Below are 14,746 nucleotides of genomic sequence, written 5' to 3'. Positions count from 1 at the left end.
ACCTCGCAGGTCCAGAGCTGCAGCAGCACATCTGACAGATCACAGAAATGATCTGTTCTTGTCTTTCTGTCCCTGTAGGTTCCAAACGTAGCCCACACTCTGTCCTCGTGAGCCACTTCCTCCTCAATGCAGTCTTGGAGTTTTCTGTTGCGCTCCACAGCTCCAACTCAGGGTGACTTTGTGTTTACATAATAGATTTTTACATTAGACTCTTTTGGATCAACTACAATGTTTTTCTGTATTCATGTAAATGACAAAAAAATATATAAATTTGTATAAAAAATGATAGATCAAACACTGGAAGATGATGAAATCTTGTCTTCTTTCTTTAACTTTCAAACTGCAAAATGTTGAAAGCCAATTAAGAATTGCATTTGAAAACTCCTTGACCCCAGAATTGAAAGGGCTCAAATGGTCCCCCTCCAGAACCAGCCTCACTGTTGCCCTCTGGTGGCTGACTGCAGAAGCCAATCAGCCCCTCCCTCTTGTGTTACCTGTTACAACTGAGAACCAGATGAACCGACCGTTTCGTGAGTAGGGGCAGTGAAAGGAAAGACAGCTACACGTTTGCAGCAGATTGACGGTGCTTTATTGAAGCTGTTTGTAAGAAGGAAAATAATGTGCATCCCTATCATATACATTTCATGTGTAAAAATACTAAGGATGTACAGTGTAAAAAACAGCCTCATGTTGATGGTAATTTGTTGTTTTCACATCCTTGTGGCCTCAGTGGCCAGCAGCACCACTTCCTCACTGCACAAGGGACAGAAAAGAATGGCCGTTGGAACAATCTGCCCAGTTTAACGGGAGAGAAAACGGGGAACGTGGCTCCGCTCTGCAAACAGTTTTCTACAAATGTCGCGTCACTGTAAAGCTGCAGTAGATGGACGTTAAACTTAAACCACACATGGTAACAGTTGTACATATTAGCCACTTGTTTTTTCTTTTTTTTTGTTTGCTGTTTGTGAATAAATGCATCTCATGCTTGTTCATGTTACTGCTCATGAGGACAGAAGATGAGCGCCGGGGAGGGGAGAGGAGGAGGAATGAGCGCGGCATTTTAGCAGCACCGCCGTCCCCTCAACAAGGAGGCCAGATCAGTGCAGAGCAGGTCTGTGAACACGGCGCCGCCCTGCCATAGACTCACACGTGGCTTCAGCTGAGGCCACAAGTAAAGCTGTGAGAAGGTTTTTGAGCCTTTTTCTGGTGGAAACACTCAGGTGAGGTTACAGCCACACGTCAACTGATTCAGAGGAGAAACCAAACAGATCAGGATCAATGAGCTCCGTTTAGAGGAGTTTAAAGAATTTCCGACCTTCAGCATCAGCCTCTTGTGAAGAGTTTTAGTGGAAAAAAAGCAAAACTCTTTAAAGCTCTCCAGGGGAAGGAACCGGCCACTTCAGTGGAATTGACTGAGTTTTTCCCCAAACTGCTTTAGGCTCTGACTAATTTTCTGAAAACCTCCAAAAGGGTGACCCACAGCCTCCTCTGCAGTGGCTGACTGGTCTCTGGTGAGTGGGACACCATCGAGGCCTGGCCAACTCCAAACATCAGAGCAGCGTAAAGCTTGTATGTAGAAGAGGAGATGTACTTTAAAAAAAAATCTTCAGTTTAGTCAAAGCATACAGAAGCTTAAAAAAACCCTCAACGTTGCTTCCAAGCAGGCTGAGTCAGATTCCTCAGAATCATAAAAAGTGATGGACGCGGAGGTGCCAAAGCTTCAAAGTAGGATTTTATGAACTCTTGGTTTCTGATGATTTTGGCGGTAAGCATGTACAACCCGAACCCCTCAGTCACTTGCAAACCTTGGTCAAATCAAAGCTGAAATCTTTCCAGAGACTTGCAGAGTTTGTTTTTTTGCCTGCGGATGGTGCCAGCTGGGAGCGACCGGACCGCTTTGGCCGTGCCAGACAGGCTCCGTCGATCACAGAGGCGGATTTTTCATGAGAGTTCTGAGTGCCGCTGACACGGGACTGGTTGTGCGGACAGAGGAGCGCCACAGCATGCAGGCCAGTGCCATTTGGTTTTTTTTCAATTTCTGCCCTAAAGCGCCTTTGCTAGCTAATAGCAAATTAATGAATGTGCAAGAGTAACGCATATGGAGCAGCAGGAAAACAGGTAAAATGTGGAATATAAGAGATATCTTTTTTTTTTAAAAAAAGAGGCATTTATTCTTCCAACAAAGACTGAAAACTTAAACTGCAAAGTGAAACACACACCCTCTTAGTGCTAAAAATAAAATAAAAGAAGGGACATCAAATAAATTAAATTTTTAAAAAAAATTCAAGTTATCAATCTGTGATAATAATTAAAAACATTCAAATAAATATACTGGAATAGAGTTCTCTATGTACATCCCCTTAAACTGTCCCCCAGTTACTGAAGGTGACGACCGTGGACATTTCACTTAAACGCTGTCGCTAATCTCAAACAATTTTGGACACGATTTGTGCTAAACCATAAGGCTAGCGGCATTTAAAGACAAAACTGAACGTTGGGATGTGACCAAACAAAAGATGAGAAGCGCGAAACGACAGCAGGCAGACCAGGGATCGCCCTAATTGAACTGACCTGAATCCAAACAACTGACCGACCTTACAGACTCTTCCAGTCACCTCCCATCAACGCCAGTAAGCACACTTCAACCTTTTCCAGACGCTTTCTGCTCCACTTCCACATCACCCCTGAACTCTAAGGTCTTCCATCATTCGTCCCGTCACCTCTTGGCTGTCGCATTATGGTCACAAATCAACAACACGCAACAAAACACACAAAAAGATCATTCTAATAAAGAACGAAGCAGGAAAGCTTTCTGCTCTCCCTCCTACATTCTTCAGCCATTTCTTAAGATGCTTTTCCCTCTCAAGAAAATCATATATATCCTAGAATAATGTAATAGAAAAAGTTAAATAGAAACCTGATGAGTAGAACAATAAATAAAACATGTATATTATAACCATAGCTGTGTTTGGTGTAAACCAACTACTTTTTTTGCGTACCTCCTTGTAGATCTCTCATAAGAAAATCAGCTGTGACTAATGTATAATAAATATTTCACCGCTCATCCTTCTCGTCACAATGCCTTCCTGTCTAATACGGTGAATTCTGCTGCAGGTTCCTTTTCCTGCATGAGGTACAGCCGTGTGGTTCTGGACAATGTGTGTTAAAGCTCTTCATCATCAACATAAAGTACCATCGGTTTCATTTTTTTTCCCTTTTAGGGGCGCAAGAGAATTAAACTCAGCAGGAGTTTGGAAGTAAATGAGTTAATAAAACTTTTGTGGTGGGAAGGGGACATTCAAATGAGCCGCGCTCCTCTCAGTTTCACCTCTGCGCTGGTGGATATCATCCGTCGCCTCACATTGAATTTTGGGTAATGTAGTTCCCTTTGGGGCTGCTGTGATTTGAGGTGCGTTCTTTAAAAACCATGATTGACATCGATTCCCGACACACACGCACGCACGCACACACATCCTCTCATCTTAATCTACACGGTCGGTGTGTACAGTATATAGCAGCACATGAGTAGCAGCAGCAACTTCCGCTCTCCAGCCATACAGGTAGAAACACAGAAGGTTAATGAGTTGCTGGCGCTTGTTTTGTCATCTGCAGCATTAAGCTAGTCATGTAGCACCGGGTTTTAGTGGGAGCTGTAGGAGCGAAGCAGTAATACCTGCAGAAGTTGTGGTTGTTGGAATAGCAGCAAGAACATTGAATTGCTCTGAGCAAACCTGAGACAAATCCTCCTTTATGTCCAGAAGTGTGCAGGATTCTATTAAATGCCAGGCAGCCTCAGTGAGCCCCAGAATTGTTCTATTGAAAGGATGTGAAATCGGACAAGAGTGTCTCATTATGTCTGTAAAAGCCTGAGATAAATATGGTCACGGCAGTTTGAGTTTAAGTTACTTCAAAACCACGCACGCACCCCGAGGAAACGAGGAAAAACCCTAAAACGCATCAGCTGACGCCAGAACTCCATCAACACTGAGTTGGTTTAAAGGAACGAAACACGTCAAAACACAGCAGGCTGGCGACGCGCCCGTCTTTAAAGGGGTCAGAATAGAACTGATGTGGAACCAGAAAATGGGTTTGAATAACCAAAGGCTGACCAGAGAGGTGAAAGAAGGAGGAGCTAAACGGCAAAACCCTTCAAGTCACGGCCATTCTGGGTCAGTCCAGACTGCTTCCTCAGCGCCGACGACCTCGGGGAGCAGTTTGCTCGATGGCGTCACTGCGATGGACAGTTCATTCCCGGCCACTGGCAGAGTAGGAGAATTGTGGGAAGTGCGGTCTTCTCTCGTTGTCGAGACAGTCCATCCCGTCCTCGTCAACTGCGGATCAACGTGAGACGGGTGATGAGTGATGGTTACACGTGTGTTTGTGTGTGTTGAGGTGCAGGTTTAAACGCGCTTAATCTGACGCAAACTCTGCGCGACCTACAAAACGAGCGGAACATCACATTCGCTCCGAGGAACGCGCTGGTTCCGCTCATGAATAATTTAGCGCCGGGGTCCTGATTTTGAACGTCTGTGTGCGGCGGCCTGAGGAACCACCCCGAAACACTCCCAATAAACAGACTTTTGAGTGTTCCTGCTCAAGCAGAAATATCCCATCTGACACTTTCTGCCAGGATGAAAACAACCTACATTGTGTCTTGGGTTGGATTTGAAAGGTTGAAGCACGCTCACATTTCTCCGGAGGAGTGATGGTGATGGTCTGGGCCGTGAACTCCTCGTCAAAGTATCTGGTGTCTGTCTCCGACGTCACCTGAGGCTTGAAGGGAGGAACCAACTGAGGAGGAGACCAGAAGAACCTCAAAACAAGACCTCCCTGCAGTCTTTGAGCCATCTTATTGTGTCTCACGCTACCTTTTTATCGTAGACGTCCTGCCAGTCGATACCCGAGAAAAAACTGTGCCTCATTATTTCTTTAGCGTCGTCTGGTCCTCCACCAAGGCTGAACAAACGGGAGAAGGTTGGTATCACTTGCAAAAGTTTGCTGCTTTTGTCATCGCTGCCATTTTGCCACGTACCGTTTGTTGGGGTCTTTGATGAGCAGGCCGGACAGCAGCGACTTGGCGTCAGAGGACAGCGTGCGCGGGAACTTGATGTCCTCCATGAGTATGAGTTCAAACAGCTTCTCGTGGTCCTGGTTGTAGAATGGCAGGCGTCCACACATCATCTCGTACGTCACCACACCCAGACCCCACCAGTCCACCGCCCGGCCGTAGTCATTGTCCTCCAGGACCTGCGGAGAGAAATGAAGAATTCCCAAAATAAAAACAGTCATTGAAACGTCCAGAACTAATGGACATAATGAACATTTGCAGAGGTACACATCATGGGATGGCAGGTCTTCAGAGGCCTCACAGTAGCAGAGCCCACCAGATGCCCTTCCTGGGTCCTACCAGCTTTCCCTATCTAATGGATCCTCTCTTGGCAGGAACAGAGAGAGAAAAGTCCAGGATGTGGGTCAGAGCCCGAGTCTGGGCCACCTTCCTGCCCGCTCTCCTTCCTCCTGTCTTCCTTTTGCCTCTAATCATGTCTTGCCTCACTCTTGTTCCTTCTCTCTCATCCTCTCCTGTGCCAGTTCCTTCACCCTTGGAGGAGCGAAGATGTGGAGAGAGGCGGTAGAGAAAGGTGCTCCAGGAGCTTTTAGAGACTTTTAAAGTGATCACAAATGTGGATGAACGTGAGACACACACAAACACACGCACACACACACGCGCACACACACACACACACACACACACACACACGCACACACACACACACACGCACACACACAGAGGCCTGGACAGCAGCCAGAATAGCATATGTTGTTCATCTCACTTATAAAACATCTCACTAACTGATGATACTGGAGCAGGCAGAGCAGATACGAGCGCATCAACGGTTATTTAAGCAAAACAATTAAAGGCTAATGTGGATTAATCGAATACTGTTGGCACCAGTCAGTGTGTTTACTGATGTAAATATACAAAATTTAGGAAAACAGGCCTCAAACCCACAGTTATGCTGTTAAAGTGTTGTAAGTTACAGAATAATCACAACAGATTTGTCTTTCCCTGATGTTACAACCCTCATTTTAAAAAGCCGACACCGTTCGCCAGGTGAGAGAGATGATGAAGAGAATACAGGTTTAGAGCGCTGCCTTTCACACACTGGTATGCATCAAGTGTGTATGTGTGTGTGAAGAAGACAGGTAAAAAGAACTTCTTAAACTAAAGACACGAGGGGCTAGTCCAGTCCCGGTTCCCATCGAAACCACCATGTTGCAGCTCAGGATGGGGGGGGCAGACTGGATGGGATTAACTGGGGCAGGATGGGTGCACATGGCCCTTGGCGGTACCCAGATCCCAGGCAGGAACCGAGGGCGCTCTCTCTCTCGCACGCACGCACGCACGCGCACGCACACACACACACACACACACACACACACACACACACACACACACACACACACACACACACACACACACACACACACACACACACACACACACACACACACACAAGCTGACCTTCCTCCTTAGTGGCATTTTTCCGTTTATAGTGTCACCATGTTTTAGTAAAAGCTGACAGTGCTGCTAATGCTAAAATGATGAATAACAAAGCCAAACATATACAACATGCAAACAAACACCAACACAACACACAAATATGTGGTAACAACCCAAATCTTCTCTTCAACACTTCGGGTCTGAGAAAGAAGGGAGAAAACACGTGTTGTCTCTGATCTGCTTCCATCTCTTTACACCGACCAAACACTGCTCATTGTTCCTTCATCACACCTTTTTTTTTTTATTTGCTTCTCTCTTTAAGACGTGAAAAAAAAAATCACTTCCATCCACTGTTTTCTGGGTCGGTGTGGCTGTCGCGGCTCACTCGTGCAGCAGCTTCTTTCGCTGCTCGTCAGCTCTGATGGCAAACACGGGGATGCCTCCATGTCTCTCCTGTAACCCTGAAATTTTTCCTCTCCCTTCTCATCTTCCTCTGTCTTCACCCCCACCACCCCCCTTTTCTGTTTTTAATCCTGGCTACTTTGCATCTCTGTAACTTGGCTCAGAGCGGACTGTGTTATTTTTACATGCGGGCGGGCGAGCGAGCGAGCAGAGCGCGCGGGCGGGCGGGCGGGCGGGTGAATGGCGGCGGCGGTGGTGTAGATTTCCAGGTTTTTTGTGAGCACCTTCCTCCAACCTCGCCCATCTGCCGCCATCTGCCTTTCTTTAGCCCGCACTTTCTACTGCAATCACACGCGCGCAAACGCGCACGCAGAAATGTGCACAGAAGCACATCTTGTCAAAAATAACTAGCAGCCTACCAATCAGCTTTTGGCACCCAAAGGAAGACACTTAAAAAACACAAACTGCTGCGCCAAATTGTCCTCCATACTTTTCAAGTATGTTGTGTGGTATGTTGTGTGGTACACCCCCATCTCACCCCCACCCCCCACCCCCCATCGCCTGGTCTGAACCACCCACGGTTCCGCCACACTGCTGCCAGTTGATTTACCGGCCCTGGAGGGAGGCAGTGCTGATGGTTGGACAGAGGATGGCTGCAAATGTTAATTCAAGAATGTTCTTCTGTACAGGAGAGCGAGAGAGAGAGAGAGGGAGAGATGGAAAGAGACAGAGAGAGAGACAGGCAGAGAGAGAGAGAATCCCAACATTACGGAGCATCTTTCACCAAAAAAACGTGAAAACGAATCAAAGGTGGATGCAGAATACTATAGTCTGTAGGATGAGAGGACCTTGGATCAGAACACGTGGATGATAGATTAAAGATAGATTATTGTATTTGCTACTCTTTAATGCCTATAATTTGAATATAATGTGGCTTCTCTCCCCGGTGGTGCATTTCTTCTAGTAGTAACAGAAATGGTGACATTTTCCTCATATTGTTGTTGGACAAACGAGACCACCAAGGTTACTCTGCTGCTGCCCTCGCTGTCGCGTGAAAAAACAAAGCAACAAGGGAGACGGAGGCCTAAAAAAAGTGTAAAAAAAAAAGAAAAAAAAAGCAGAATGTGCTGATTGTGAATCACTGCAATATTGGAAGAAAATAAAGGAGAACAGAAAAAGCAAGGTTACCTCTGGTGCCAGGTATTCTGGGGTGCCACAGAAGGTCTTCATGGTGGCGGCGTCGGTGATGCCCTCCTTGCACAGGCCAAAGTCTGTGATTTTCATATGTCCGTCTTTGTCCAGCATCAGATTCTCCAACTGAAAGCAGCGAAAGAAAGAGTGGGTTGATGCCTGTCAGGGCTGGAAGGGAGTCAACATCACAATCGACTTCTTCTGTGGTAGAGCTGAGAGGTGATTAACGCAAACGTGAGGCGGAGGAGGGAATGGAGTTGCGGGCCTGAAGCCACTCAACATTTGAATTTTAATGGCCAGAGTGGTTTGGTGATCTGACCCTCTGGGTGGCGCTGGGGTCCAGGCTGACCCAGCAGATGCTCAGATGGAGCCGTCTACCTCTGTGGCATCGGCATCAGCACCGGGGTTAGACCCCCCCCCCCCCACACACACACACACAATTTCTGTTTCTCATGTTTACCTTCAGGTCCCGGTACACAATTTTGGCTGAATGCAAGTAGTCGAGAGCAGAAACGATTTCGGCGCCGTAGAAGCGTGTGCGTTCCTCTGAGAACACGCGCTCTCTGGACAAATGGAAAAACAGCTGCGGGAGAAATGAGGATGAGAGGGGAAGAGAGAGAGGGAGGTAGAGGTAGAGGGGGGAGACAGCAGGGACGGCACAGCAATAATTACTGATTTATTGGAGGAAATTAGCACAACACAAACTGGCTGCTCGCACCATATTGAGATGATAGATAATGGAGGAGAGGGTGAGCGGGGCCGGGCGAGCGAGAGGGGCTCGCGTGGAGAGGGGCTCGCATGGGGGCCCTCGGAGGAGGGTGGGCGGGCGGAGGCGCTCGGCAGCTGGCGCCTCATCTCGCCGCGCACAAACTCGCATTCCTCTTCCACACAACCCTCCGGGCCGGGCTGACACGGCGCTGGCGCCGAGTTTGGCAACGGGGGCCAAATCAAGGGTTTAATCAATACACTAGTCTAGTTAAAGACAGGCCGACCACTACTGCCTCAGGTGCCAACACACACTCTTACACAGACACACACACACGCACACACACACATCCCAGCAGCACTCATTACTGGACTAACTGGTCTCACCCCCTGAGCCTTCGTCTTCGTTTGCTTCGTTCAGAACCCCACATCTCTTTGTTTCTGGCGCACAACATGTTTTCATACATTTACCACTTCAACTTGTTTTTTGTCCCCCAGGTGCCCCCTCCTCCTGCCCCTCATCAGCTGTCAATTCATCACTGTCGTGCAGTTACACACGTGGCACCGAAACCACAGCCTGCTGTGGCGGCCCAGCAGAGGCACAAATTACACGGGAGGCCAAGGGCCACGCATCGACGCATTAATTGTTCAGGGAGGTTTGCATATGGCCGCTGGAGTAACACACTCACACACCACCCTGCTCAAATGCTGTGTGTGGTGTAAGATACGGCAACACGACAGGTGGGCCTTCATCAGTGTACTGGCAGCTGCGTCTGTGGCAGGTTTGTAATGGGTTCTCTGTGTGTGTGAGAGAGAGAGTGTGTGTGTGTGTGTGTGTGTGAGAGAGAGAAACATTTGGGCACAATTTCTCCACCGAGGTAAAAATTAGCCGTGTGTGTTCATCGAAATATTACCCTGTTTAGTGGTGTTTGCTGTTGTTTTCTCTTCCTGTGCATATGTGTGGGCACGTGTTTGTGTGTGTGTTCTTTCTACATGTTAAGAACCGAAATACCCATACTAATAGCAAAGTGAGCACATTTTAGCTGGTCCTAAAAGCAAGACCTGGTTTTAAGGTTGAAGTTAAAGCTGGGTTTAGGCCAGGGTTAGGAGCTGGGTAGTGCACGTGTATTAAAACTCCTCACAAAGTTAGAAGTACAAGTGCATGTGTGCGCGTGTGTGCTCAGGCCTGGCAATGGCTGAACTGCCTGACTGGGAGGGGAGCAGGTGATAGTTCCACTCAGGGAATGAACCAAGATTGCGAAAAACGGGCCGATTAAAAACCCGAGAAGTGAAGAAGAGGGAATCCAAACTCATTTAGTCTCCGACTGTCATCCTGGCTGAATCTGCCCCATCGGTGTGGTTATAAATATGCACGTGTGGGAGAGGGGTGGAAAATAAAAGGAAGCCAAGAAGGCGAGCAAGAGGCCAGTTGGTTGGAAAAGTAACTGTTGGAGAACAACTGAACAATCAGGAACTTTCACAGCTTCTAATGAGTGTTTCCCTCCATTAAATAAAACAAACGTCTACTGTTCATCAGCGTGAGACCTTTAATGATTTAGACCATCATATTTAAATATGTACACTCAGAAGAGTATTTAGAGCTGTGGTTTAATACAAATGTACCACGTGTTTGTGAGCGTGTGCATCTGTCAGGCTCTTACCTCTCCTCCATTCACATACTCCATGACAAAACACAGGCGGTCTTTCGTCTGGAATGAATACTTCAGTGACTGAAATGAAAACAGCAAAGGTTAAAAACAAGAGCTGATGCGTGTTCTGGTGTGTGTGTCTGATGCAGTTTTCTCATCAGCGCAACAGGAAAAGTACGGAGTGTGATGCCCCACTTGTGGGTTCCAGCGTCAACAGCAGGAACGACTGTTGTTCCTCCGTAGCTTCATACTTTTGTGTCTGCATTTGCTTATTCAAAGCACCAACGTCTGAATGTTTTCTTAGGCTGCTCAACAAAAGAACAGTTGGCCTGGGCCTCTTTGTGGCTGCAGGTGTGACAGCGGTAAACTCAGACACGTTCTGTAATTGCTGTGAACAGCCATGCGTGTGAGTGTGTGTGTTGAAAATAACCTGCAGCTAATGTGTGTGTGTTTGTCAAAGATGAGAGTGTTAAGCTAACAGATGCAGGTTGCTATTATGGAACAATTTGGTGTCTAACTCGTAATTAGCCTCCAGAGACATTGTATGTATGGGATCAATATGGTGCGTGTGGGCCCATGTGACACGGACGCGGCTGTCATTTGCACATGCACCACGCAGGCTTGGCGTGCGCAGCCTGAGGTACGTACGGTGAGGAAGGGGTGTCTGGTGTTCTTCAGAACTCTGCTCTCCGTGAGCGTGTGAGCAACTTCGTCCTGCACAGAGAGAAGGAACTAAATCCCAACTCAGTAGAAACATCACAGAGCGACAGGCCAAGCAGAAACACCCACCTTGGCTATGATGACTTCTTTTTTAAGAATTTTCATGGCGTAGTATTTGCCACTGGCCTTCTCTCGGACAAGAATCACCTTCCCAAAGGTTCCCTTTCCCAGAAGCTTCAGGTAGTCAAAGTCGCTCATTGTCTAGAAGAGAAAAGCAGAAATTTAGAACCGGCCACTGAAATCATCTTATTGTATCTGAATATATTATCAAGACACAAGAGTAATTTCTTTACATGGCAACTGGAATAATGGATGAATTTAGATGCAGGGGATCTCAAAGCCAGTCATAGCGGGCCAGTTGATCTGCAACACCCCTGCTTTAGAGCAATGATGCGTTCGTGTGGATCTGTGCGTGCTGTGTTACCTTGCGTTTGTGGTGCGTGGTGGAGATGTCCATCTCCTCCTCCACCATGTTGTCAATGTTGGAGGTGGGGCTGCACTGGATCCTTTCTTCCTCCTGCCTCTGAAGCTTGTCAGCCACCATCTGGATAGCCTCCGTCCACTCATCTCTGAGCACAAATTTAAGCAGCTTTACCGTCTGACCAGCGGTAAATTTCACCTCCAGCCCACAATCTTACACATGGAAGATAATTAGATTGACAAATTGCCTTTAATGGAGACATTGGAGAGGACTTCAACTGTATATTACATGATGCTGGCTAACTCTCCAGCTTTAGCCTTATTTAAAATCCATAAAGGGATTTAGTCTGTGCAGATTTTTACGATTGGATGGCTGCTGCATTTATCTAACCAGGCCTTCAATGTGCTTAAGTAATTTCAATTAACATGAACACCTATTTGTTCATCAGAGACAAAACATGGACAACTGGAGACTCAACCAAATGAGCGATGATTATGAAGCAGAACTAATGCCCACTGGTCCATGTGTGAGCATGTGTGCGTGTGTGTGTGTGTTAGAGACAGCCCATGCATCAATGGGAACGCTGCGTTGTTGTTTGCTAACACTGTTCCTCCCCATTGACTTTCCATTACCACTGTTGTTCAACATCTGCTGGGAGAGAATCTGAGCTTGATTTCACATGAGCTTATCTGTAGCAGGAGGCCAACCATGCGTCACTGTGCACAGGCACGATAAATGTATATAACGATGAAAAATACAGCTTTTACACAGTGTGCTAACATTCTGGGAGCACCAAGCTGGCCTGAACCGAGCAGTGTTTTCATCCATGTTCACTCAGTTTGCGGAAAACTGCCAGGAACCCAAACTGAGGTGAATCAAAGACGATATTCAAATAGTCGGAAATCCTCAGGATTTCCATATAAACATGTCACGCTTTGCGGGTGAGCACTTTCAAATATACTTACCCAGTCTAAGCAGCCAGATCAGAATAATGAGACCGGTCTGACTCCCAGATGATCACCCCTGTGTCTTTTGTTTTATTTTGAGTTAAAAGCCCATATGTTGCCTTCAGGGATCTGGAAAAACATCCGGTTTGAACCTAAACATCACAGAGTGTGCACGCACGTGCGTACGCGCATTTTTTGGATCCGAATGCCTTTCTACCGCAAAGACTTTGAGCGTACCCTACACACCGAAACAAGGGCAAACTTCTCCAGCTACACACGCGACGGTGGAGCAGCCGCGTTTGTGAGTGTAGCTGCTTAAAAAGCAACGGGAACTCACTCAAGGTCAGACAGCAGATAAACACTCTCTCTCTCTCCATTAGAGAGGGGCTTCTTTGCTAATGAGAGATAATGGGGCTGCCTACATTCAGGCAGCACGCCAGCGTGCACCACCCTCTCTGTTCACGGCTGGGGCTGCAGCAACTGGAGTCCCGCCAGTACCGATGCAGTACAAACACAAACTTCTCTCCAAACATCTGAACTTCAATGCATCTGGAATTTCCAGCTGATGATTTACAGCCAATTTGCATCCTTAAACCGATAATAAACAGAAACGTGCAACTTTCACAATAACGCTGAAATTTGGTTTTGCTCATATTCGTCTTCAACTTTCACGAAGCAACATGTAACACAAAGTTGGATGGACAGCTGCAACACACACAGAAAATAAAATGCACACACACAAACTCAAAGGATGCACAGAAGCATCTGTGGTCTTCTGGGCAAAGCTGTTCATTTTCTGGAGATAAACACCTCAGCTCCTCAGAAAGGAACCGAGCAGCTGGAGAATTTATGCCAACGCTACTTGAAAGGTCTCCTTTCTACTCTGTCTCTCTCACCCTCTCTCTTCTTTACACACACACACACACACACACACACACACACACACACGCGCGCAAGCACACACACACACACACACACGTGTGCACACACACACACTTTTATCTACATTTATTTTGCATGGTTTCTTTTTTATGTTAAAAAAAAAAGGGAAATAAAGTGAAACATCTTCAGTCACAGCAGGAAAGTCTGGGAAAACTGCTGGTTTTCAGGTAACTTTCTATTCATTGATGATGTGAGGAAACTGCAGCCTTTTCCTGACATCTTCAGCAGAGTGGGGGGTGTGAAGCGGACTGACCTTTCATCAGGTGAGTCCACGTGGAAGGTCCTCTCTATGACAGTGGTCCACTGGAGGCAGCGGATGATGAAGGTGTTTGGCTTCGGCCTCTCTGTCTTCATCAGCTGACATTCTGAAAGAGCAGCGGGAGCTTCAGCGGTGCTTTTTTACACTGCTGGATCTTTCACACACAATTACACGTTTCCTGTTTCTGTGGGAAGTGTTGAACAAGTCCGGCACCTTCAGAGATCTACAGAGGCAGAAACAGGGCCGAGGCAGCCAGACTGTAGGGAGGACTGCATCCTCAAGTCCCCCAGCAGGTTCTCTCTGGTTTGGGGGAACATAACAGTGCAGCCTCAGCTTCTTCTGCTCTACATACATCACTCTCCACCCCTGCTGTCACTCACTCCTCTCCTCTCCTCTCCTCTCCTCTCCTCTCCTCTCCTCTCCTCTCCTCTCCTCTCCTCTCCTCTCCTCACCTCCCACCTTCGCCGTTCTCTTTGGTTGTGTTCCGTTTGTGCCGCCATTCCGACTAAATATAGACAGGAAGGTTAATGAAACACACCCGGGGTTTGGATGTAAAGCTACTATATCCAAACTGAGCACGGCCCTGCTGCGCTGAGAGAAAAGAGGTCATGCTGGGGGCCGACACCAAACACGCTCCCAGCCCCGCGTGCACACAGGGATACGGACACAGACACACACACACAGAAGGATGCAACTGAAGTTGGAACATTTGCTGAAATTAGGTTGTTTTGTCACAGCAGGCAATTGTGAAATGTGTGTGTGTGTGTGTGTGCGTGTGTGTGTGTGTACAACAAAAGTGGTCAGATGGAACAGAGCTAGTACAGGCCTGTTTCCTGCAGAGGGACTCATGCATACACACACACACACACACACACACACACACACACACACACACACACACACACACACACACACACACACACACACACACACACACACACACACACACACACACACACACACACACACACACACACACACCACCTGGCCTCCCAGCTTTGGGCAGCA

The 14,746-nt window shown here is 47.3% G+C and overlaps 2 protein-coding genes across 6 annotated transcripts in view; one reads left to right on the top strand and one right to left on the bottom strand.

The window, feature by feature from the left end:
• The window catches only part of LOC105418362 (SHH signaling and ciliogenesis regulator sdccag8), a 29,037-nt gene extending 25,973 nt beyond the window's left edge, over positions 1–3,064 (top strand). For both annotated transcript variants that reach the window (XM_029834661.1, XM_029834660.1), the window contains exon 18: positions 79–3,064. In XM_029834661.1, coding sequence (XP_029690521.1) covers positions 79–111 — 33 coding nt within the window. In that variant the 3' untranslated portion in view covers positions 112–3,064. The remainder of the gene's footprint in view (positions 1–78) is intronic.
• akt3a (v-akt murine thymoma viral oncogene homolog 3a) overlaps positions 2,145–14,746 on the bottom strand; it is a 29,637-nt gene continuing 17,035 nt past the window's right edge. For all 4 annotated transcript variants that reach the window (XM_029834663.1, XM_011603013.2, XM_029834664.1 and 1 more), the window contains 11 exons: positions 13,733–13,844; positions 11,594–11,738; positions 11,239–11,370; positions 11,098–11,163; positions 10,462–10,530; positions 8,556–8,678; positions 8,093–8,221; positions 5,033–5,247; positions 4,869–4,956; positions 4,689–4,791; positions 2,145–4,331 (listed from right to left, as the gene is read on the bottom strand). In XM_029834663.1, the coding sequence (XP_029690523.1) occupies positions 4,246–4,331; positions 4,689–4,791; positions 4,869–4,956; positions 5,033–5,247; positions 8,093–8,221; positions 8,556–8,678; positions 10,462–10,530; positions 11,098–11,163; positions 11,239–11,370; positions 11,594–11,738; positions 13,733–13,844 (1,268 nt within the window). In that variant the 3' untranslated portion in view covers positions 2,145–4,245. The remainder of the gene's footprint in view (positions 4,332–4,688; positions 4,792–4,868; positions 4,957–5,032; positions 5,248–8,092; positions 8,222–8,555; positions 8,679–10,461; positions 10,531–11,097; positions 11,164–11,238; positions 11,371–11,593; positions 11,739–13,732; positions 13,845–14,746) is intronic.

The sequence above is a fragment of the Takifugu rubripes genome, chromosome 4 (genome assembly GCF_901000725.2).
Source record: "Takifugu rubripes chromosome 4, fTakRub1.2, whole genome shotgun sequence".
NCBI classification, from domain to species: Eukaryota; Metazoa; Chordata; class Actinopteri; order Tetraodontiformes; family Tetraodontidae; genus Takifugu; species Takifugu rubripes.
This window is presented reverse-complemented; position numbering and strand designations above follow the sequence as displayed.